We start from the raw sequence: 17221 nt of genomic DNA, 5'->3' as shown, positions 1-17221 counted from the left end.
TTTTATACGGATTATTATTAACATTTTATTATTATAACTATAATAATTATAATCATATACATAATTATAATAATTATATATTACATAAATTTAATTATTATAATATTTATAATTATAAATGTAATTATTATTGCAATTATAATAATTATATATTCTTATAATATATTATAATTATAGTAAATATAATTATTATAATTATAATAAAAAAATAAATTATTTATTTGCGTACAAATTTATTTCTTTTTATTATATACTCATTTATGTGTTTATGTTATGATTTAATATTATTTATTAATTTCCTCAGTATGTCATGTTCTTTTTAATTATAAATTTATATTTATTTATTTTTAATAAATTTTATTAAATCATAATAGATATAATGATTTATAATTATAATTTTTATATTTTTATTTTATTATTAATTAATTTTTTTATTATTTATTAACAAGACTATTATTTTTTATTATTTACTAATTTATATCTATATTTTTATTATTATTATTTATAAACTTTTTTTAATTTATAAATTTATATTTATCTATTTTTATTAAAAAAATTATTATAATTATAATAAAAAAAATATATTAAACGTAAATCAATATATAATTATAGTTCTATCAATTTTAATGTTATTATTCATCTGTTTTATTAATTTTATGATTCATTTATATACTTATATTATTTACATTATTTATTATAATTATTATTACTATTATTATTATTATTACTATTATTATTATTATTAATATTATTATTATTATTGTTATTATAATTATTATTATTATTATAATTATAATTATTATTATTATTATTATTATTATTATTATTATTATTATTATTATTATTATTATTATATTATTATTATTATTATTATTATTATTATTATTATTATTATTATTATTATTATTATTATTATTATTATTATTATTATATTATTATTATTATTATATTATTATTATCATTATTATTAATATTATTATTATTATTATTATTATTATTATTATTACTATTATTATTATTATTATTATTATTATTATTATTATTATTATTATTATTATTATTATTATTATTATTATTATTATTATTATTATTATATTATTATTATTATTATTATTATTATTATTATTATTATTATTATTATTATTATTGTCACTTTTATTATTATTATTATTATTAATATATTATTATTATTATTATTATTATTATTATTATTACTATTATTATTATTATTATTAATTTCTTTAGTTTTTTTATGTTTCTGAATTATATATCTATTTTTATTTATTTTTTAAATATAGTTATAATAATTATAATAAAAAAATAACATATTTTATTTTTTTATTTTTTATTATTATTAGCTGTCTATTTAATTGTTTATTTTTATTTATAAATTATTTTATTTATTATTTATTCACGTTCAAATTTATTTTTATTTTATTTTTTAACCCTTTATATATTTATGTTTTTATTTATTATTATTAATGAATTTAGTATCATTAAATTTTTAATTAATATTATTTATTTATTACTTTATTTTTATTTCTTAATCTGGATTTTGGAAACAAAAGTGTCGAGGAGCCTCCATAGCTGAGAAATATTCTTGGAAAATTTAAAAAAAAAATTGATGAAAGAGTTGTTTTTTTTTTTAAATAGAAGATGGCCAAGGGACCTTATCATCGAATACCAAAATACATTCTCAAAAAAACAAGTAAAAAGCAGCTTACTTTTGCCGGACCGAACTTTTTAATACCCTCCACAATTTTGAACGAACTTGAAATTTTTCAAAAAAAAAAAATCCGTAAAAAATACCTCCCAAATTAAATTATATGGCGGCTATACGAAGACGTTTGGCTTCATAAGTAATTTTTTAATATAGTCTGTAGAACCCATTACGAACATCATTTCCGAAATTTGAAATAGTTCTGGTGAATAATACCGTTAAAATCAAATACCGAATATTGGGAGATATTGGTATGGGGTTATACGAAGACGAAAACCTGCATACGCGATTTTTTGTTATAGGTCGTAGAAACAACTACGATCTTTCAATACGAAATTTGAAACAATTCCGGTAAAAAAAGTGTCGCAAAAATCATCAAAATACCTAATATAGGGAGGTATCGTTTAATGGGGGATATACGAAGGTTTGGACTCGATTTTTTGTCTTAGACTGTAGTACCAATTACGCAATTCAAGTATCAAATTTGAATCAATTCCGGTGAAAAATATTGCTTAAATCCTCAAAATACTGGGAGTTACCGTGATATGGGTCCTACATGAAAACGTGGAAAGAATCAACATTTTCAAACGACCTGGAATACCCTCACTTATATTTCACATTTTGTTTCTGAAACATAATTTGAAATTTTCAAACGTCCCGGAGTGTTCTAATTTATGTTTCAGATTTTGTTTATGAGTCGATGGAGCTCTTCCCAGAATACCTTCTCAAAGAAGAAGACTATTTCAAACTTTCACATGTTTCAAAGGGCCCCCACACTTATGTTTCTCATATTGTTTCCATTTTAATTCTTCATATTATTAAATTAATTTTCAAATTTATTTTTCAATAATTGTTTTTTATTACATTTTCTTTAAGAGGAAGAGAGAAAGAAAAGCTTATTGCTGAAAGTCTTCTAGTGTGGATGTATTACCATATTAAAATGGATTTTGATTTTACAAATTAAAAACAATAAATAACCTACCACCGAAAAAATAAACGTTTTCTTTCAATTCAAGATTTTTTGAAATTTTAAAAATATATAGATTTTCTTTTTTTAGATAAGTATTTACTTATTTACAAAGAATTATGTTTTTTAATAGCATTCCGTTTTTTATATAGTAAAAGTGTAAATGAAATTATAGTATATAGATTTGCAATTTCATTTTAATTTTAAGATTTTTTGTTTTTTTTTAGGATTCTCCCTTTAGTAATACAAATTATAAAATGTGCAATGGTTTTAAAACGTTTCTCTATCTCTGTTTTCTTGCTTTGTATTGCTCTTAAAAATCTATTTGCTTTTCAAGGTTTTTGTTTTTTTTTTTCTTATTTGTTGTTGTCTTAAAAAACTAAAACTTAAACGCTATTCACTTATTTTTCTTCTGTGTTTTTTTTTCGTTTACGATTTTCTTTATTTTTTTAGGTTTTTTGTTGTTGTGTTTTTTTTTTTTTTATTTCTGGATTTGACCAAGAAATTTATGTTTAAGAACTAGTACAAATATCACGTTTTTCCAGCTTAAAAAAATTAATTTCATTTAATGATGTTTTTTTTTTCATTTTTATTAAATTGTGTTTGTTTTAGTATTATTTTCAGTTGTTAATATAGTCTCCTAATTGGAAATTGAAAATTATGTGAAAATTATCAAGTGTTGTAGTTAGTATTAGGAACAAAATATATGTGTGTATGTTTATGTGTACGAAGAATATGGACTGTAATGTATTGAAATCAAGTTGGAGGTGAAAAAGCAAAGGAAGGAAGGAAGTTTTTGAAATTTAAAAAAAGGATAGAAAACAGTGATCACTTTTTATATCTCACCAAAAATATCAGAAGAACTTGCAATTGAAGACATGAGAGCATGGTTTTGAAATTCACAATAAAAATTGAAGCCTCCTAACAGAAGATGTTTGAGACACTTTAATTTATCTGAAATTTTTTTTTTCGAGAATAAAAATTCCACTGACCCGCTATAAGTATCATGGAGAAGGCCTCTTTTTCTGCAGAGAAAAAAATATTTCTGCAATAAATGGCTTAAAAAAAATTCTTGCATCTTTAATTAGTCCCCAAAAAGTGGAATTTTTATTCAAAAAAAAAAAAAAAAAAAAAATGTCAGATTTTTAATTAGACCCCAAAAATACCTTTTTTAAGAGCCGCCCTTTAGTTAACCATTAAAATACTTATTATAATCATATCTGAAAGGAGGGATACTTATTGATATCATCTTCAAGCTCCTTTTCAATGCAGGCTTGTATTACCCATTTGGTGCAAAATTAATTTGAAATCAGATAATGATATGCATGGAAGCTATTTCCAAATCTGAACCGATCTCGATAAAATTTGGCAAAGGGAATTTCTGAGCTGTATTTGATTTATTTCCCCCAAATATCGTTACTACCGAGTGCATATTATGGCTGTGCAGGTCAAACTCAACAAATTGGATGAACAGTATATGTGGGAGCTATAGCTATATCTGAACCGATTCTCAACAAATTTGACATACTTGTCTCTAGACTCAATTTGGTCTTAAGTACGAAATTCCATCCCATTTGGGCTGATATTATACGTTTGGTGCCCAATAAAAGGCAAATCGGACGAAGATATGTATGGGAACTATATCCAAATCTAAAGCGATCTCGATAAAATTTGGCGTGGGGATTTCTGAGCTGTTTTTGATATATTTCCCCCAAATATCGTACTACCGAGTGCATATTACGGCTGAGAAAGATAAACTCAAAAGACAAGTCGGACGAAGATATATATTTAGATATATCTAAATTCTGAGCGATTATCTTCAATTTCTATAGGGTTCGTCCTTGGGTCAAACAAATGATTTGAGCAAAATTTCATCTGGATCGGGCAATAAATGGGACCTGTACTTTGTTTTCAAAACTGAATGCACAGACGGACGCACGGGCATGCATACGTCGACTCATAATCTGATTCTGTGGAACTATAGGTCAATCTCGTTACCTTTTGACCTTGTGGTGGTGTAGGGTATAATCATCAATATGATATCTGGCAATATTGGACTTCGACGTTTTTGATTTTATTTTGAAAAGTCTTTGGGTTGTGAGGTTGGAAATTTTTGAGAAGCGAAATATGTTTTTTCTTTTGGAGCAAAAAATATTCTCTTCTAAAAGATGATCTTGATATGGAAAACTGAAAGGAATATTTATGGGAACTTCTTCGCAGTTATTTAAAAAAAAAACAGAAGGATGACTAAGAATATTGAATTTGGTGAGAAGTCATTTTGGATTTTGATTTTGGACAGAAGTCATTTTGGACTCCTCGTGGCTCTGAATCGAATTTTCGGCCTATCTTTAGAAGGTATGTTATCCCTGAATTGGAATGACCCCCAAAAATGTATTTTTTCTAATGAAATTTCTTGTGGGGGCTTTCTTTTTAAAATATTCAATTTGGAGGAGAAAACGTTTCCTAAAGACCTAGCCTTTTTGAATGATTTTATACAGGAATTTTTATGTAAATTGATTTCAATATAGAATTTTTTTTAAATTTACTTCAAATTAGAGAATCGATTGATTTTCTATTGTTTAATTATACATCAACTGATTTCTGACAAAAAATTCCATTGATCTTTTATAAGATTGAAATGGTTCTTCTTTTAGGAAATCGATTGGTCTATCAGATAATTTTTATAAGAAAAGAAATTCTCCTGTTTGCATTTACTTCAACTGATTTCAAATTAGAAAATTGTTTGTTTTTCTTTTGTTTAATTATACTTCCACTGATTTCAAATTAGATAATCGATTGATTTTCAATTAGGAAATCGACCACCATCCTTATTTTTTTTTTTATAATAAAATTTAATTTGTTTTCAATTGCAAGTTCCACGATTACTTTTTCCAGAAGAATAATCATTGACTTTTAATTTAAAAAAAAAAACCTAAAAGGAGTTTAAAACTTACATTGAATAGTGATTTGATAACATTTCAGAATATCCCTTGATTTCCAATTGTAAACGTATAAAATATATGTGTATATGTGTGTGTTGTATGTTCTCTGTGATGTCTTTTCTGTATTTCAATAGTTCATTGTTGGTGTTTGTTTTTTTGTTTTAATAACATAAATAAATAATACAAAATAATAATTAAACTAAAATTAAAATGAAAAAAGAAAAAACAAAATACTAATTAAACTAAAGAAGAAAGGAAACGTAAATTGAGGAAAATTACTTCAAAAACCGATGTGAACATAAAAAAATACAATTTCTATAAATTTTCATTGAAAAGAATTCTTAAAGAATTCTCAAAAAAATATTTATATATTACAAATACCACAAGAAAAATGTATACATTCGTTCTTTTAGTTTGTTTTTTGGTCCTTCAATTTTCTCATAACAAAAAATTAGAATAATTCTGCGGTAATTATTTTTTTTTTTAATAATTTTACATTTATAGCCAATTTGAAAAACTGTTGTGTGTGTGTGATTGATTTTTGTGACATGTTGGTTTCAAAACTACTATTGCTATTTGAAGCTTGGTTTGGGTTTTTCTATTCAACACTTTCACAGTATGGCTACTAGAATGGGGTTTTCTTTTCATTTTCCATGTTTTCTTTTCATTTTCTTTTTTTGTGGCATTAAAATTTCTCTTCTATCTCTTTACATTCATTTGCAATGTAATTTAAATTAATTTCTAAGTTCTTTTTGTTTACAAAAATATTTTTTTGTTTGTTTTTTTGTTTGGAATTCAATATTCAACAATTTGTATTTCGTTAGTACTTGTTTTGTTTGGTAATTATATTTAAGTTTCTTTTTAAGATTTATAAAAATAAATTATGTCCCTTTTCGCAATTGTTGTTGTTGTTGTTTTTTTTATATATGAAGAAATAACATATTAATTGGCAAAGAGATTGACAATTCCAGTTTAGGTTTAATATTAAATTTAAGGGTTGCTTCTAAAAGGTTCATAAACTTTAGGTCTTAAAACAAACAACTAGGATTAGCAAAATTCAGTTTAAATGCAAACTAAAGTCAAATAAATTCTTCAAAATATTTCTTTTGACAATCTATAACATCATCTGTTTGTGTGAATATTGCCAATTTGTGTTTGGCAAGATATTCGTGTAAATTTTAAAAAACTTTTTCTCAAATCGTTAAAGGAATGTTTTGCAAGTATGGATTACATTTGAAATAAATGCGCCATTAATATCAAAATTAAACTTTAAATTGTCAATCTTAACAAAAAAAACTTAACGAAAAGTAATTGAAATAAACGCTCCAAAATTCTAATCCCAGAAACGCCATAAATACCACAGGAAGTTTGTACGTTTCCACCATCCACCAAAATTGTTGCTCAACTCGAAAAGGGATTTACAATTCCATATTCTATATGTTAAGGATGAAGAGGATGATGAGGATGATGATGTAGATGTGGATGACGACTTCGATGATGACAACTGAGTAGCAGTACTAACAGCATGAAAAGTTTTTCAACTTTTATGCTTAACTAACCACTATACGGCGCAGCCAGTACGTGTGCCATACATAATTTTCAATTCGGGATAGATGATTTTACGTATCAGCTGATTGGTTTTGCCGGCCAGCATGGCACGACGGGTGTCTTTTTTGAGTACCTTTATGCCGGGTTTGTGGACCAAAAAGGCATTGTCTAGTATATGAAATTCATAGTCTAGGACACATAAGGCATAGCCCTAAAACAACAAAGAGATATGTTTTAAAATAATAAAAAAATAATGAAATTATTTCCCACTCACCTGTGTCATTTTATCACTTTTGCCCTCCCAACTCAGACGCTCGTCATAGTGGGGCTCGGCATTGGTTCCTATATAAATTGGTTCCCAGTGTACAAAGTAACCGGTTCGCTTTCCAATATGGAAGACACTTAATTCGTCAGTTTCGTTGGCAGCCATCCATTCCTTGGATTTGGGTACGCCGTGACAGCTGGCACAGACACGTTTGTGGAATGGTATGGCTTTGCCCGAGCGCAGGAACTCTTGTAATTCGGTTTTGTCATGGGGCACAGGACTGCTGTCCTCCACTTCAAAAATGGACAGGGGGAAAACACTAAGGAAATGAGAAGAGACACAATTAATATCAAATAGCAAATAAACAAGTAAAAAATCTGTAAGGTCGACCGGGCCGAACTTTGAATATTCAAATTTGAAATTGAAATTTTCAAAAAAATTTGAAATTTGAAGTTTTCAAAAAAATTAAAAATTAAAATTTAAAAAAAAAATGAAATTTGAAATTTTCAAAAAAAAAATTCCGTTAAAATTTCGGTTAAAATCTGAAAAATACCGAATGTAGCCGTTATATTGGGGTCGGCATTGCATAGGCAACTTTTGTCAGAAGCCATTACAATATTAAAATGCGAAACTTGAAAAAAATCGGTGAAAAAGGTGGCTAAAATCGTCAAAATAACTAATATCGGGAGCTACGAAGGCATAGACCTGCGCGGACAATTTTCTGTCATAGGCTTGACTTGAGACATTTCCGGTGAATAATATCGCTAAAATCATCAAAATACCGAATATCGGGAGGTACCGTAATATGGGGGCTAAACGAAGACGTGGACCTGCACAGACATTTTTCTGCCATTGGCTTTAGTATCCATTATGAACTTCAAATACCAAATTTGAGACATTTCCGGTGAATAATATCGCTAAAATCATCAAAATACCGAATATCGGGAGGTACCGTAATATGGGGGCTAAACGAAGACGTGGACCTGCACAGACATTTTTCTGCCATTGGCTTTAGTATCCATTATGAACTTCAAATACCAAATTTGAGACATTTCCGGTGAATAATGTCGCAAAAATCATCGAAATACCGAATATCGCGAGGTACCGTTATACGAAAGCTATATGAAGACGTGGACCTGCTCGGACAGCTTTCTGTCATAGGCTGTAGTATCCATTATGAACTTCAAATATCAAATATGAAACAATTCCGGTAAATAATGTTGCTAAAGATCATCAAAATACCGAATATCGGGAGGTGCCGTTATATGGGGGCTATATGAAATCGTGGACCTGCACGAACAATCATCTGTCATAGGCTGTAGTATCCATTATTAACTTCAAATGCCAAATTTGAGACATTTCCGATGAATAATGTTGCTAAAGATCATCAAAATACCGAATATCGGGAGGTGCCGTTATATGGGGGCTATACGAAGACGTGGACCTGCTCAGACAATTTTCTGTCATAGGTTGTAGTATCCATTAAGAACTTCAAATACCAAATTTGAGACATTTCCGGTGAATAATGTCGCTAAAATCAAAAAAATACCGAATACCGAAACGTGGACCTACATGGCCCATGTTCAATTCAAAAAGTCCTGCAGACATAATATATATTTGAGTACAATTTTATCAACCTACTTCATTTCGTTCGTAGGCTAGAGTGATTTCCACAGACGGACGGACGTCGCCAGATCGACATAGAATTTTAAACTGATCAAGAATTTATATTCTTTGTGGGGTCTAAAGTACTATGGTGGAGGGTATGAAGAAAATATAAATAAAGTAAATTGAAATAAAATAAAGAAATAAATAAATATAATTTTAAATAAATAAATTTAAAAAACGGAATAAAATAAGTATCTAAATACCGAAGATCATTGAAAATTCTTACGAGCCCTAAAATGCCGTAATTACAACTATTTTCCTTGGAAATTGGGATCTAAAAAAAACATAAATTTCTTCAACTCACCGCGGTGCTTTTCTATTCAAATAAGGCTCATTGCGGGCAATCATTTCAAGGAATTTCTTCACCAAACCCGGATTTGGATACAACTCAATATCGCTGGCCAATATGAAATGTGTTATGGCAGCATCACGGGCAATATTGCGACCCACATTGACCGGGTACAACAGCTTCTTTTGCGTCTTATACAAATGGCCCGATGTCACATTGACATAGGGCGCCGGCAGCGTACAATTATAGCCCATCTTAAGAGCATCATAATACTTGGGTATCGTTTTGGGGATATGTTTGGTACTAAAATATATATGGAAAGTGGCATACATGCGCACTAAATTACTATTGGGCAAGCAGTCTCTTAGATATTTTATGGAATCCAATGTTGGTTGGAAGTCGGTGCCGGGTGCATGCATGGCTATGCTGATGGGAGCATTCCATCTAAAAAAAAGAAGGAGGAGGTAAGGTAAATTTGTTTTTGTTGATGTGGTTTGTGTTTTGTGTTGCGTTTACCTTTCCAACAATGGTATCAGATTATCTAAAAACGTATAATCTGCATGTGTGGTATAGGTAATGGATTCATGGCACTTCAGTTCACCATGTTCGGCCCGAACATAATTCTTTAAGACCCAAAAATCTCCACGTTGTAGAGTCTCGGCCTCATACGCTTTATCGTGGCATTTCAATATGCTACGCAAGCGCTCGTCAAAGTCTTTTTCATCGCCGCCCACCAAATAGTTTGGATCGGCAGCATTTGTGTTATTTACAAAATTGCTATTGGCGGCATTGCTGCTGCCAATATTGCCAATGACATTGGCTGGATCACCAATATCGGGATCCATTTCAGGGGGTGCATCGGCATCTTTAACTGGCGGCTGTTGTAGGTCATGAGAACTACCGCCACCACTGTTGCCGCTTATGTCAGCCTTAGTTTCACTGGGAGGCTTGGGAACTTCTTGTTTTTCTTCAAGCATTTCCTGTAAATTCAAAATTTAAAAACGGAAGTTAGGCATTTAAATGAGAGAAATATTTACACAATACTTACCATTTTGGCCAATGCTTCCCTCACCATGCCCCTTTCAGCTTGCTGCTGCTGCTGCTGCATGGCACTGCTGGGCTGTTCCTGTATCACAAACTGTGAACCCGACGTCAGGGTATAACGATTTCCAATCATAAGATGACTGCAGATATATAAAATCACAGCAATATTGATGAGTATACTGCAGCGCAGCAACCAATTTCGTCGTGTAAACATTTTCTGGCCCAGTGGTTCGAAACGCATTTTAAATGCGTTTTCAATTGTGGGTGTGGAATTTAAAGTTTTGTAAGTAATTTTGAAGCTGTTTGTGAGGGCACGGCTTTAATGAAACTTTGTGTTGTTTGGTTAAACTTCTTCCTCCTTCTCGCCTTTGGAAGAATTGTAAATGATGGCTTTTATAAGCGAAGTAAAACAAAAATTAAACTATAAAGAAATAAGAAAAAAGATAATCACAGATTAGAAGAAATTAACTCTACTTGGGATTAGTTTTTAATAAAAAAAATCTTTAAAACTTAAATGCGTACTCCTCGCAGTAGACGAGACGCGGCACACAACAACTCTGTTAAGTAATTTCGTAGGAAATGCGACAAAAATGACATGTAAACAATTTGAATGTATCAACTTGATAACGGTAAAACAATGTAAACAAAAGTCATGATTAGATAAAAGGGGAACAATACAACAACAACAACATACAGTAGCATCAAAACCATTCTAGATCAGCTGTTAATACACAGACGTCATAGGCTCCATTTGACAAAGAGGGGGGACCATTCAATGAATGCTGTTACTCTCTCTCTCTCTCTCTCTTTTGTTTTTATCCTAATCCAGTGATGCTCATACCGAAAGAGTTTAATGGTGAGAGTTTTTATTGCCCCTTTGCTAAAGAACGACAGTTATGAATTAAAAAGAAATGCAAGACATTTATTGTTACAAAAACAACAACAAAAACGGATGCTAGTGAGCATGCCTAATCATAATACTTTATTTCTTGTGAATTCAGTGATAAAATGATGGTGGTCAGTTGTTTAAAAGAAAAATGATTCGTTTTTGACTATGGCGCGAATTTTTTCAAAGAAAATAGTGAAAAGTAAAGTCTCCTAAGGAGACTTATACATACATATGTATGTATATTAAGATAAGCATAAAATTCTATGCACGGACATTGTTTCTAGGATATGAAGGATGAAATGGAATATATCGATCAACGTTTAGGTACAGCCCCTACATAACAGCTTTTCCAAATTTTCGAGATATTGGGGTTTTTTGGACCAATTTTCTATTGAATTAAATGCATTCTCTATGGAAGATCCACTTTGTATATATGCAACCATTTCAACTGATTTTCATGGGTCCATTTTTAGTAAAATCCCCATATAAGGGATCCTCCAGATATTTTTCCAAAAGTTACAACTTTTTTCACATATCGGAGTCTCTACTGATCAAAAAAGTTTTAATGTCGGTCCCCTTTTTAATATAGTCCCCAAACAAAGGCGCCTCCCGATTTTCGTTTTTTTTTTTTTTTTTTTTTGAAGTTTTGGTTTCAATTTCCTAACAAATCAGCCGGGGCTTCGTTGTCCCAGTAAATAGTTTATCTCCTCGGGAAAATATATTTTAAATAGATGCGCTTCTTGACATACTCGTCATACCATGCTATCTCTTGTTTTTTTTTTTGAGGTTTCTGGTCCAAGTTCCACTTTTTCATGCAAATCTCAATATTAGCAAATCTCCCTTAATAAAATTGTTAAAAAAAATCCACATTTATAGTTTGATTGACCCTTGGATGGACCTGAAAAAATATATATCTACAAATTGGAATAGAAAGTCCTGAAAATATTTCAAAAATCCACATTTATAGTTCTATATTAGTTTATTTATGTATTTATTCTTATTCTATAATAAAGATATTTATATTCTTTCGTGACAAATTTAATTATTGAAAGATTTGGAAAACAATATAGGCATTTAATACAACTAAAACTAGTTCAGACTTCCAAACATAAAAAATATAAGTAATTCTCCAAATGATCCTATGTTCCCATGCATTTTATTACTTTATATAACATCCACGTTATAGGACATGTTGGTGGATTATTTCTTCCCAAAGAAACTCATAATATTAGATTGTTTTCCTTTGGTGGTGGCGGCTGCGGCACCTTTACCCGATGATTTCGGTGATGTTTTCTTCGATTCACTAGGTGAGGTTTTCTTGGCCGGTGAGGCCTTAACACTAGCCGCTGATGGTGACTTCCTTTTGGCCGGTTGTGCCTTTTGCTTTGGTTTCTTGGTTATAACAAAACCATCTTCATCTAAAAATGTTTCAGATTTCGAAACATTTGCCTCTTCTTCGTCTTCCTGCACAGCGCTTGTATCGAGTTTTTCTTGTTTCACAGCAGGTTGCTCTTCAATCTCATCATCATCGTCGGAATCAATGATGCGCCGACGTTTGGAGGTGCTAGGTTTAGCCGCCTCATCACCATCATCATCATCGGCATTCATTTCCACATCCGAGGAAATAATATCGCGCTTGAGAGCTTCCAATTTTTCCTCCTCATCCGATGATTCATTTTTATTTTCTTCATCGTCATCCTCATCGTCGAAGAGTTGTACGGAGGTATTGGCTGTTGGTTTTTTAATTGCTTCAACGGCTGGTTTGGGTTTTTCGGTTTGTTTTTTGAAGAAGTCTTGCATTTTCTTGGGTGTGGGGGGTTTCACCACCCCCGATGCTGGGGGTTTTGTGTCATTGGAGTCTTCCGTTTTCTTGGCAGCCGAGCTAAAGAAACTATTAATGCCTCCTTTTTTGTTGGCCTTGGTGGTGGTGGTGGGTGATTTTGTGGGTGTTTTTTGTGTGGACTTTTTGGTATCAGGGGCAGAGGTTTTGTTGGACACATCATTTGTGGGTTTCTTAACTTCTTGTTTTATTTCCTTCTTTTCCGGGGGTTTTGAGGTGGTTGGCTTGTTTTCGGAGGTTGTAGTGCCATTTGCCGCAGCAGCTTTGGTACCGGCCCTTTGCTTTAGCTTAACACCCTCCTCAATACTCATGGGCTTGAAAATGGCTGCCGGAGTTTTTGCGCCACCAGCAATCTATGGAGGTAGTAGAACCCCAATTAGTTTTTAAAGGTGTGATTATTTTGTTGACAACTTACCTCGACCGCATACAACAGCGACTGGACATTTTTCAATTTCTTCAGCCATTCCTTCAACTTGCCCTCCTCAACAATTTTATAGATCTCCTTAATTTGTTTATCCTCCTTTTGCTGTTTACCATGCACCACATAGAATTTTTCATATTTCAATTTTTGTTTCTTTTCCTGTTCCTGTACAAAATCTGCCACAATTTTGTCGGCCTCCTTGTGTTCCACTTTGTAGTCATCCAGGAGTTGGGTTATTAGAACTTTACGATCGAAATTTATCAAACAATTTTTAAGGTCTTCTTTGAGTTTTATAGAACCCATGGTAATTGCGGAAATTCCCGGCTTTTTTATGAAAAATTAAATCGTTTTAGCAATGGAATGTGCAAAAAGCGGGCAAACAATTGTATTAGGGAATCGTAGATCGATAAATGTAACAGCTGTCGTATGATTAAGTACTCTTTTACACATCTCTGCATGGCGATCTAGAGAGCTCTGCCATAGCGGAACAGTGTTGCCGGACTGCACTCCACTGCCAATAACGCAAACTTTTTAACGCCGTTGAAAGTGAAATCAGCGGCTTTTGCACTAAAAGCGAACGGAAGTGCTTTGTTAAGGGGGGAAATAAGGTAAATTTGTATAAAATTTTAAATATTTTTTGAATATAAGGAATATTAGGGGGAAAATACGAGTTATTGGAATACTTTTTAAAGGCTGCCAGCATGAAATTCAATACCAATAAATGTATTGTTTTAACAATGCTCTTCCAGGGACCACCATTTTTTTTCAGTATTGTTTCAAGAACCACTCATTAATGTGAATTCCAACAACAGATCAAACAATTGAAATAAATCTCTTAACATAATTATATCTTTTGAGGCAATGATTTTAATTGTTTTCTTGGCACGTTTTTAAAAGTCTTTATTGTGTTCTTGTTTTGTTTTTGCGTGATTCACACACAATAGCCAAACCAAAAGTACAATTCAAAAAAAAAAAAAAAAAAAAAAAAAATCTCAATAAAATAAGAGAAGAAAATTAAGGTTAATTTCAGCAGCCGGTAATAATATTTTTTTAACGGCAATTTTATGTTGGGCTTGTTGTCAATGGCCCGAAGGCAACAAATAACCTATCTACCGCACACAAAAATGTGAATTTTGTGTTTTCAATTGTGTGAAGGGTAGGGGTAGGGGGAAATGGGTGCCAAAATCCAAAACGTGTTCGCAAGCAAAGGTGATTTGTATTCCATTGATGTAATTTAAGTCTTGGCTTAAATAAAAATTCTGCCACTCATCGTCTTCGTTGTCGTCGCAGCTGTCCATCACTTGGACCTCAGGCATTGAAGCAATTCTTGGGAATGGTTTTTTTTCTGCACTTCATTCAATGATTATATAAAAATATTATTGTTTTGGATTTTTTTTATTTAAATTTTTTTCTGAGGGCACACTCACAAAATTAAACAACAATTAAAATGCTCGAAAAAAATAAAAACAACACGCAAAGGTATTTCAATGATAAAACAAATTCGGGCAAGCATAATTTTGGGAACAAAAAAAAAAAAAATAAATAAATAAAAAAAATTAAAAAATAAAAAAATAATAATAAAATAAAAATAATAAAATAAAAATAAGTAAAAAAAAATAAAAAAAAAACGTTTTTTTAAGAACTCCGTGAGGTTGTTTGAAAAATATTTGAAAAAATCAAAAGGCATAAATATTCCTTTCAAAAAAATTTTTTTTCAAAAAATCGAGAAAAATTTTTTTTTTCAAAAAATCGAGAAAATTTTTTGGAAAAATATGCAATTCATAAAAAGAAAATATTTCCATGAATATTCCTTTCAAAACATTTTTCTACAAAAACGCCTCAAACAAATATTTTTTTTTTTCAAAAAATCGAGATAATTTTTTTGGAAAAATAGTTTACCAAAAAAATATTTCTTTTATTTCCCGATTGTTCCCAATTTTTTTTTCCTGACACGTACCCCGCTCATGCCACTATTTTTCGTTTATTCATCGTCATCGTTTGAGGCCCAACAATTTATTCGAATATTTAAATATTTGATGAGGAATAACATTTCAAACAAATTACACAGAACATAAACCATCCCAAAATGCACATAATCATCACCAGCTAAGCCGTAGCCAGTCGGCGGATGGGTGGCAGGGAGCGGAAATGAGAATCATCATCGACATCATATGTGTGGAGGTATAATAGGTGTTTTTTTTTTTTGCAAAATTCAATATTTTTTATTGGAAGGAGTAACAAAAGATAAATATTGTTAAAAATTGCAAAAAAAAAATTATTGTAAAATAAATTTTTCAGAATTTTTGAAAACAAAAAAAAAAACAAAAAAAAAATTAGAATTTTGGAAATTAAAAATTTTAGAAATCAAGTTTTTTTTATATAATTCCTTTATTTTGATAAAAACAAGTAAAAATGCTGTAAGTTCGGCCGGGCCGAGTTTGGAATACCCTCTACCATTCGCAACGAATTTTTGAAATTAAAAAAAAAAAAATCCGTTAAAAATTCTGTTAAAATTTTAAAAATTCGGAATGTAGATGTTATATTAGGCTCTATACGAGGTCGACAACTTTTGCCATAAGCCATTACAATATTCAAATGCGAAAAAAAATAATGTCGCTAAAATCAACAAAGTACCGAATATCGGGAGGTATCGTTATATGGGGGCTATACGAAGGCGTGGACCTGCACAGACAATTTCTGTCATAGGCTTTATTACCCATTACGAACTTCAAATACCAAATTTGAAACAATTCCGGTGAATAAATTCGCTAAAGTCATCAAAATACCGAATTTAGGGAGGTACCGTAAATGGGGGCTATATAAAGGCGTGGACTTGCACAGACAATTTTCTAAATTTGGCTGCAGTATCCATTACGAACTTCAAATACCAAATTTAAAACAATTCCGGTGAATAATGTCGCTAGAATCATCAAAATACCGAATATAGCGAGATACCGTTATATGGGGGCTATATGAAGACGTGAACCTGCACAGATAATTTTTTGTCATAGGCTGTAGTACCCACTACGAACTTTAAATACCAAATTTGAAATAATTCCGGTGAATAATGTCGCTAAAATTAACAAAGTACCGAATTTCGGGAGGTATCTTATATGGGGGCTATACCAAAACGTGGACCTACATGGCCCATTTTGCAATACCAAAAGTCCTGCAGACATAATATACATTTCAGTGAAATGTTATCAATCTACTTCATTTCGTTCGGAAGCTAGAGTGATTTCCGCAGAGGGACGAACATCGCTCAATCGACATAGAATTTTATGCTGATCAAGAGAATATATACTTTGTGGAATCTAAAATGTATTCTTCGAGGTGTTACAAACGGAAAGACAAAGTTAATATACCCTCCATAAAAATATTTTATTTAAATTGCTTAAATTTTTATATAAAAAAAAAAAACAAAATCATTTAAAGTATGCGGCAATTGGCACAACAAAAGGGTACACGAGGTACGAAAAAGACCCAATTCGCGTTGCCAAATAATTTCTTAAAAAACAAAATCACGTCAAATATGCGCCAATTGCAAAAGGGTACACGAGATACAAAAAAGACCCCTTTCGCCTTGCCATCTTTGGAAAATATTTTCCTTTAGTTATTAATGATTGGA

General features: G+C 30.7%; 2 protein-coding genes across 2 annotated transcripts; both read right to left on the bottom strand.

Moving 5' to 3' along the window:
* Positions 1-6043: 6043 nt before the first annotated feature.
* Positions 6044-11051, bottom strand: LOC131807135 (beta-1,4-glucuronyltransferase 1-like). The gene is made up of 6 exons (XM_059132152.1): positions 10966-11051; positions 10448-10864; positions 9916-10379; positions 9415-9843; positions 7452-7761; positions 6044-7388 (listed from the first exon to the last, which is right to left on the bottom strand). Exons 2-6 carry the CDS (start codon positions 10682-10684, stop codon positions 7191-7193), a joined length of 1638 nt encoding a protein of 545 aa, XP_058988135.1. The 5' UTR covers positions 10685-10864; positions 10966-11051; the 3' UTR covers positions 6044-7190.
* Positions 11052-12334: 1283 nt separating this feature from the next.
* On the bottom strand, positions 12335-14006 carry LOC101888326 (DNA polymerase delta subunit 3). The gene is made up of 2 exons (XM_005190141.4): positions 13588-14006; positions 12335-13525 (listed from the first exon to the last, which is right to left on the bottom strand). The coding sequence occupies exons 1-2, from the start codon at positions 13894-13896 to the stop codon at positions 12533-12535; spliced, it is 1302 nt and encodes a 433-aa protein (XP_005190198.2). The 5' UTR covers positions 13897-14006; the 3' UTR covers positions 12335-12532.
* Between the last annotated feature and the right edge of the window lie 3215 nt (positions 14007-17221).

This window comes from Musca domestica, unplaced genomic scaffold, assembly GCF_030504385.1.
Source record: "Musca domestica strain aabys unplaced genomic scaffold, Musca_domestica.polishedcontigs.V.1.1 110, whole genome shotgun sequence".
NCBI classification, from domain to species: domain Eukaryota; kingdom Metazoa; phylum Arthropoda; class Insecta; order Diptera; family Muscidae; genus Musca; species Musca domestica.
Note: the sequence above shows the minus strand (reverse complement) of the source record. Positions and strands in the feature narration are given on the sequence as shown.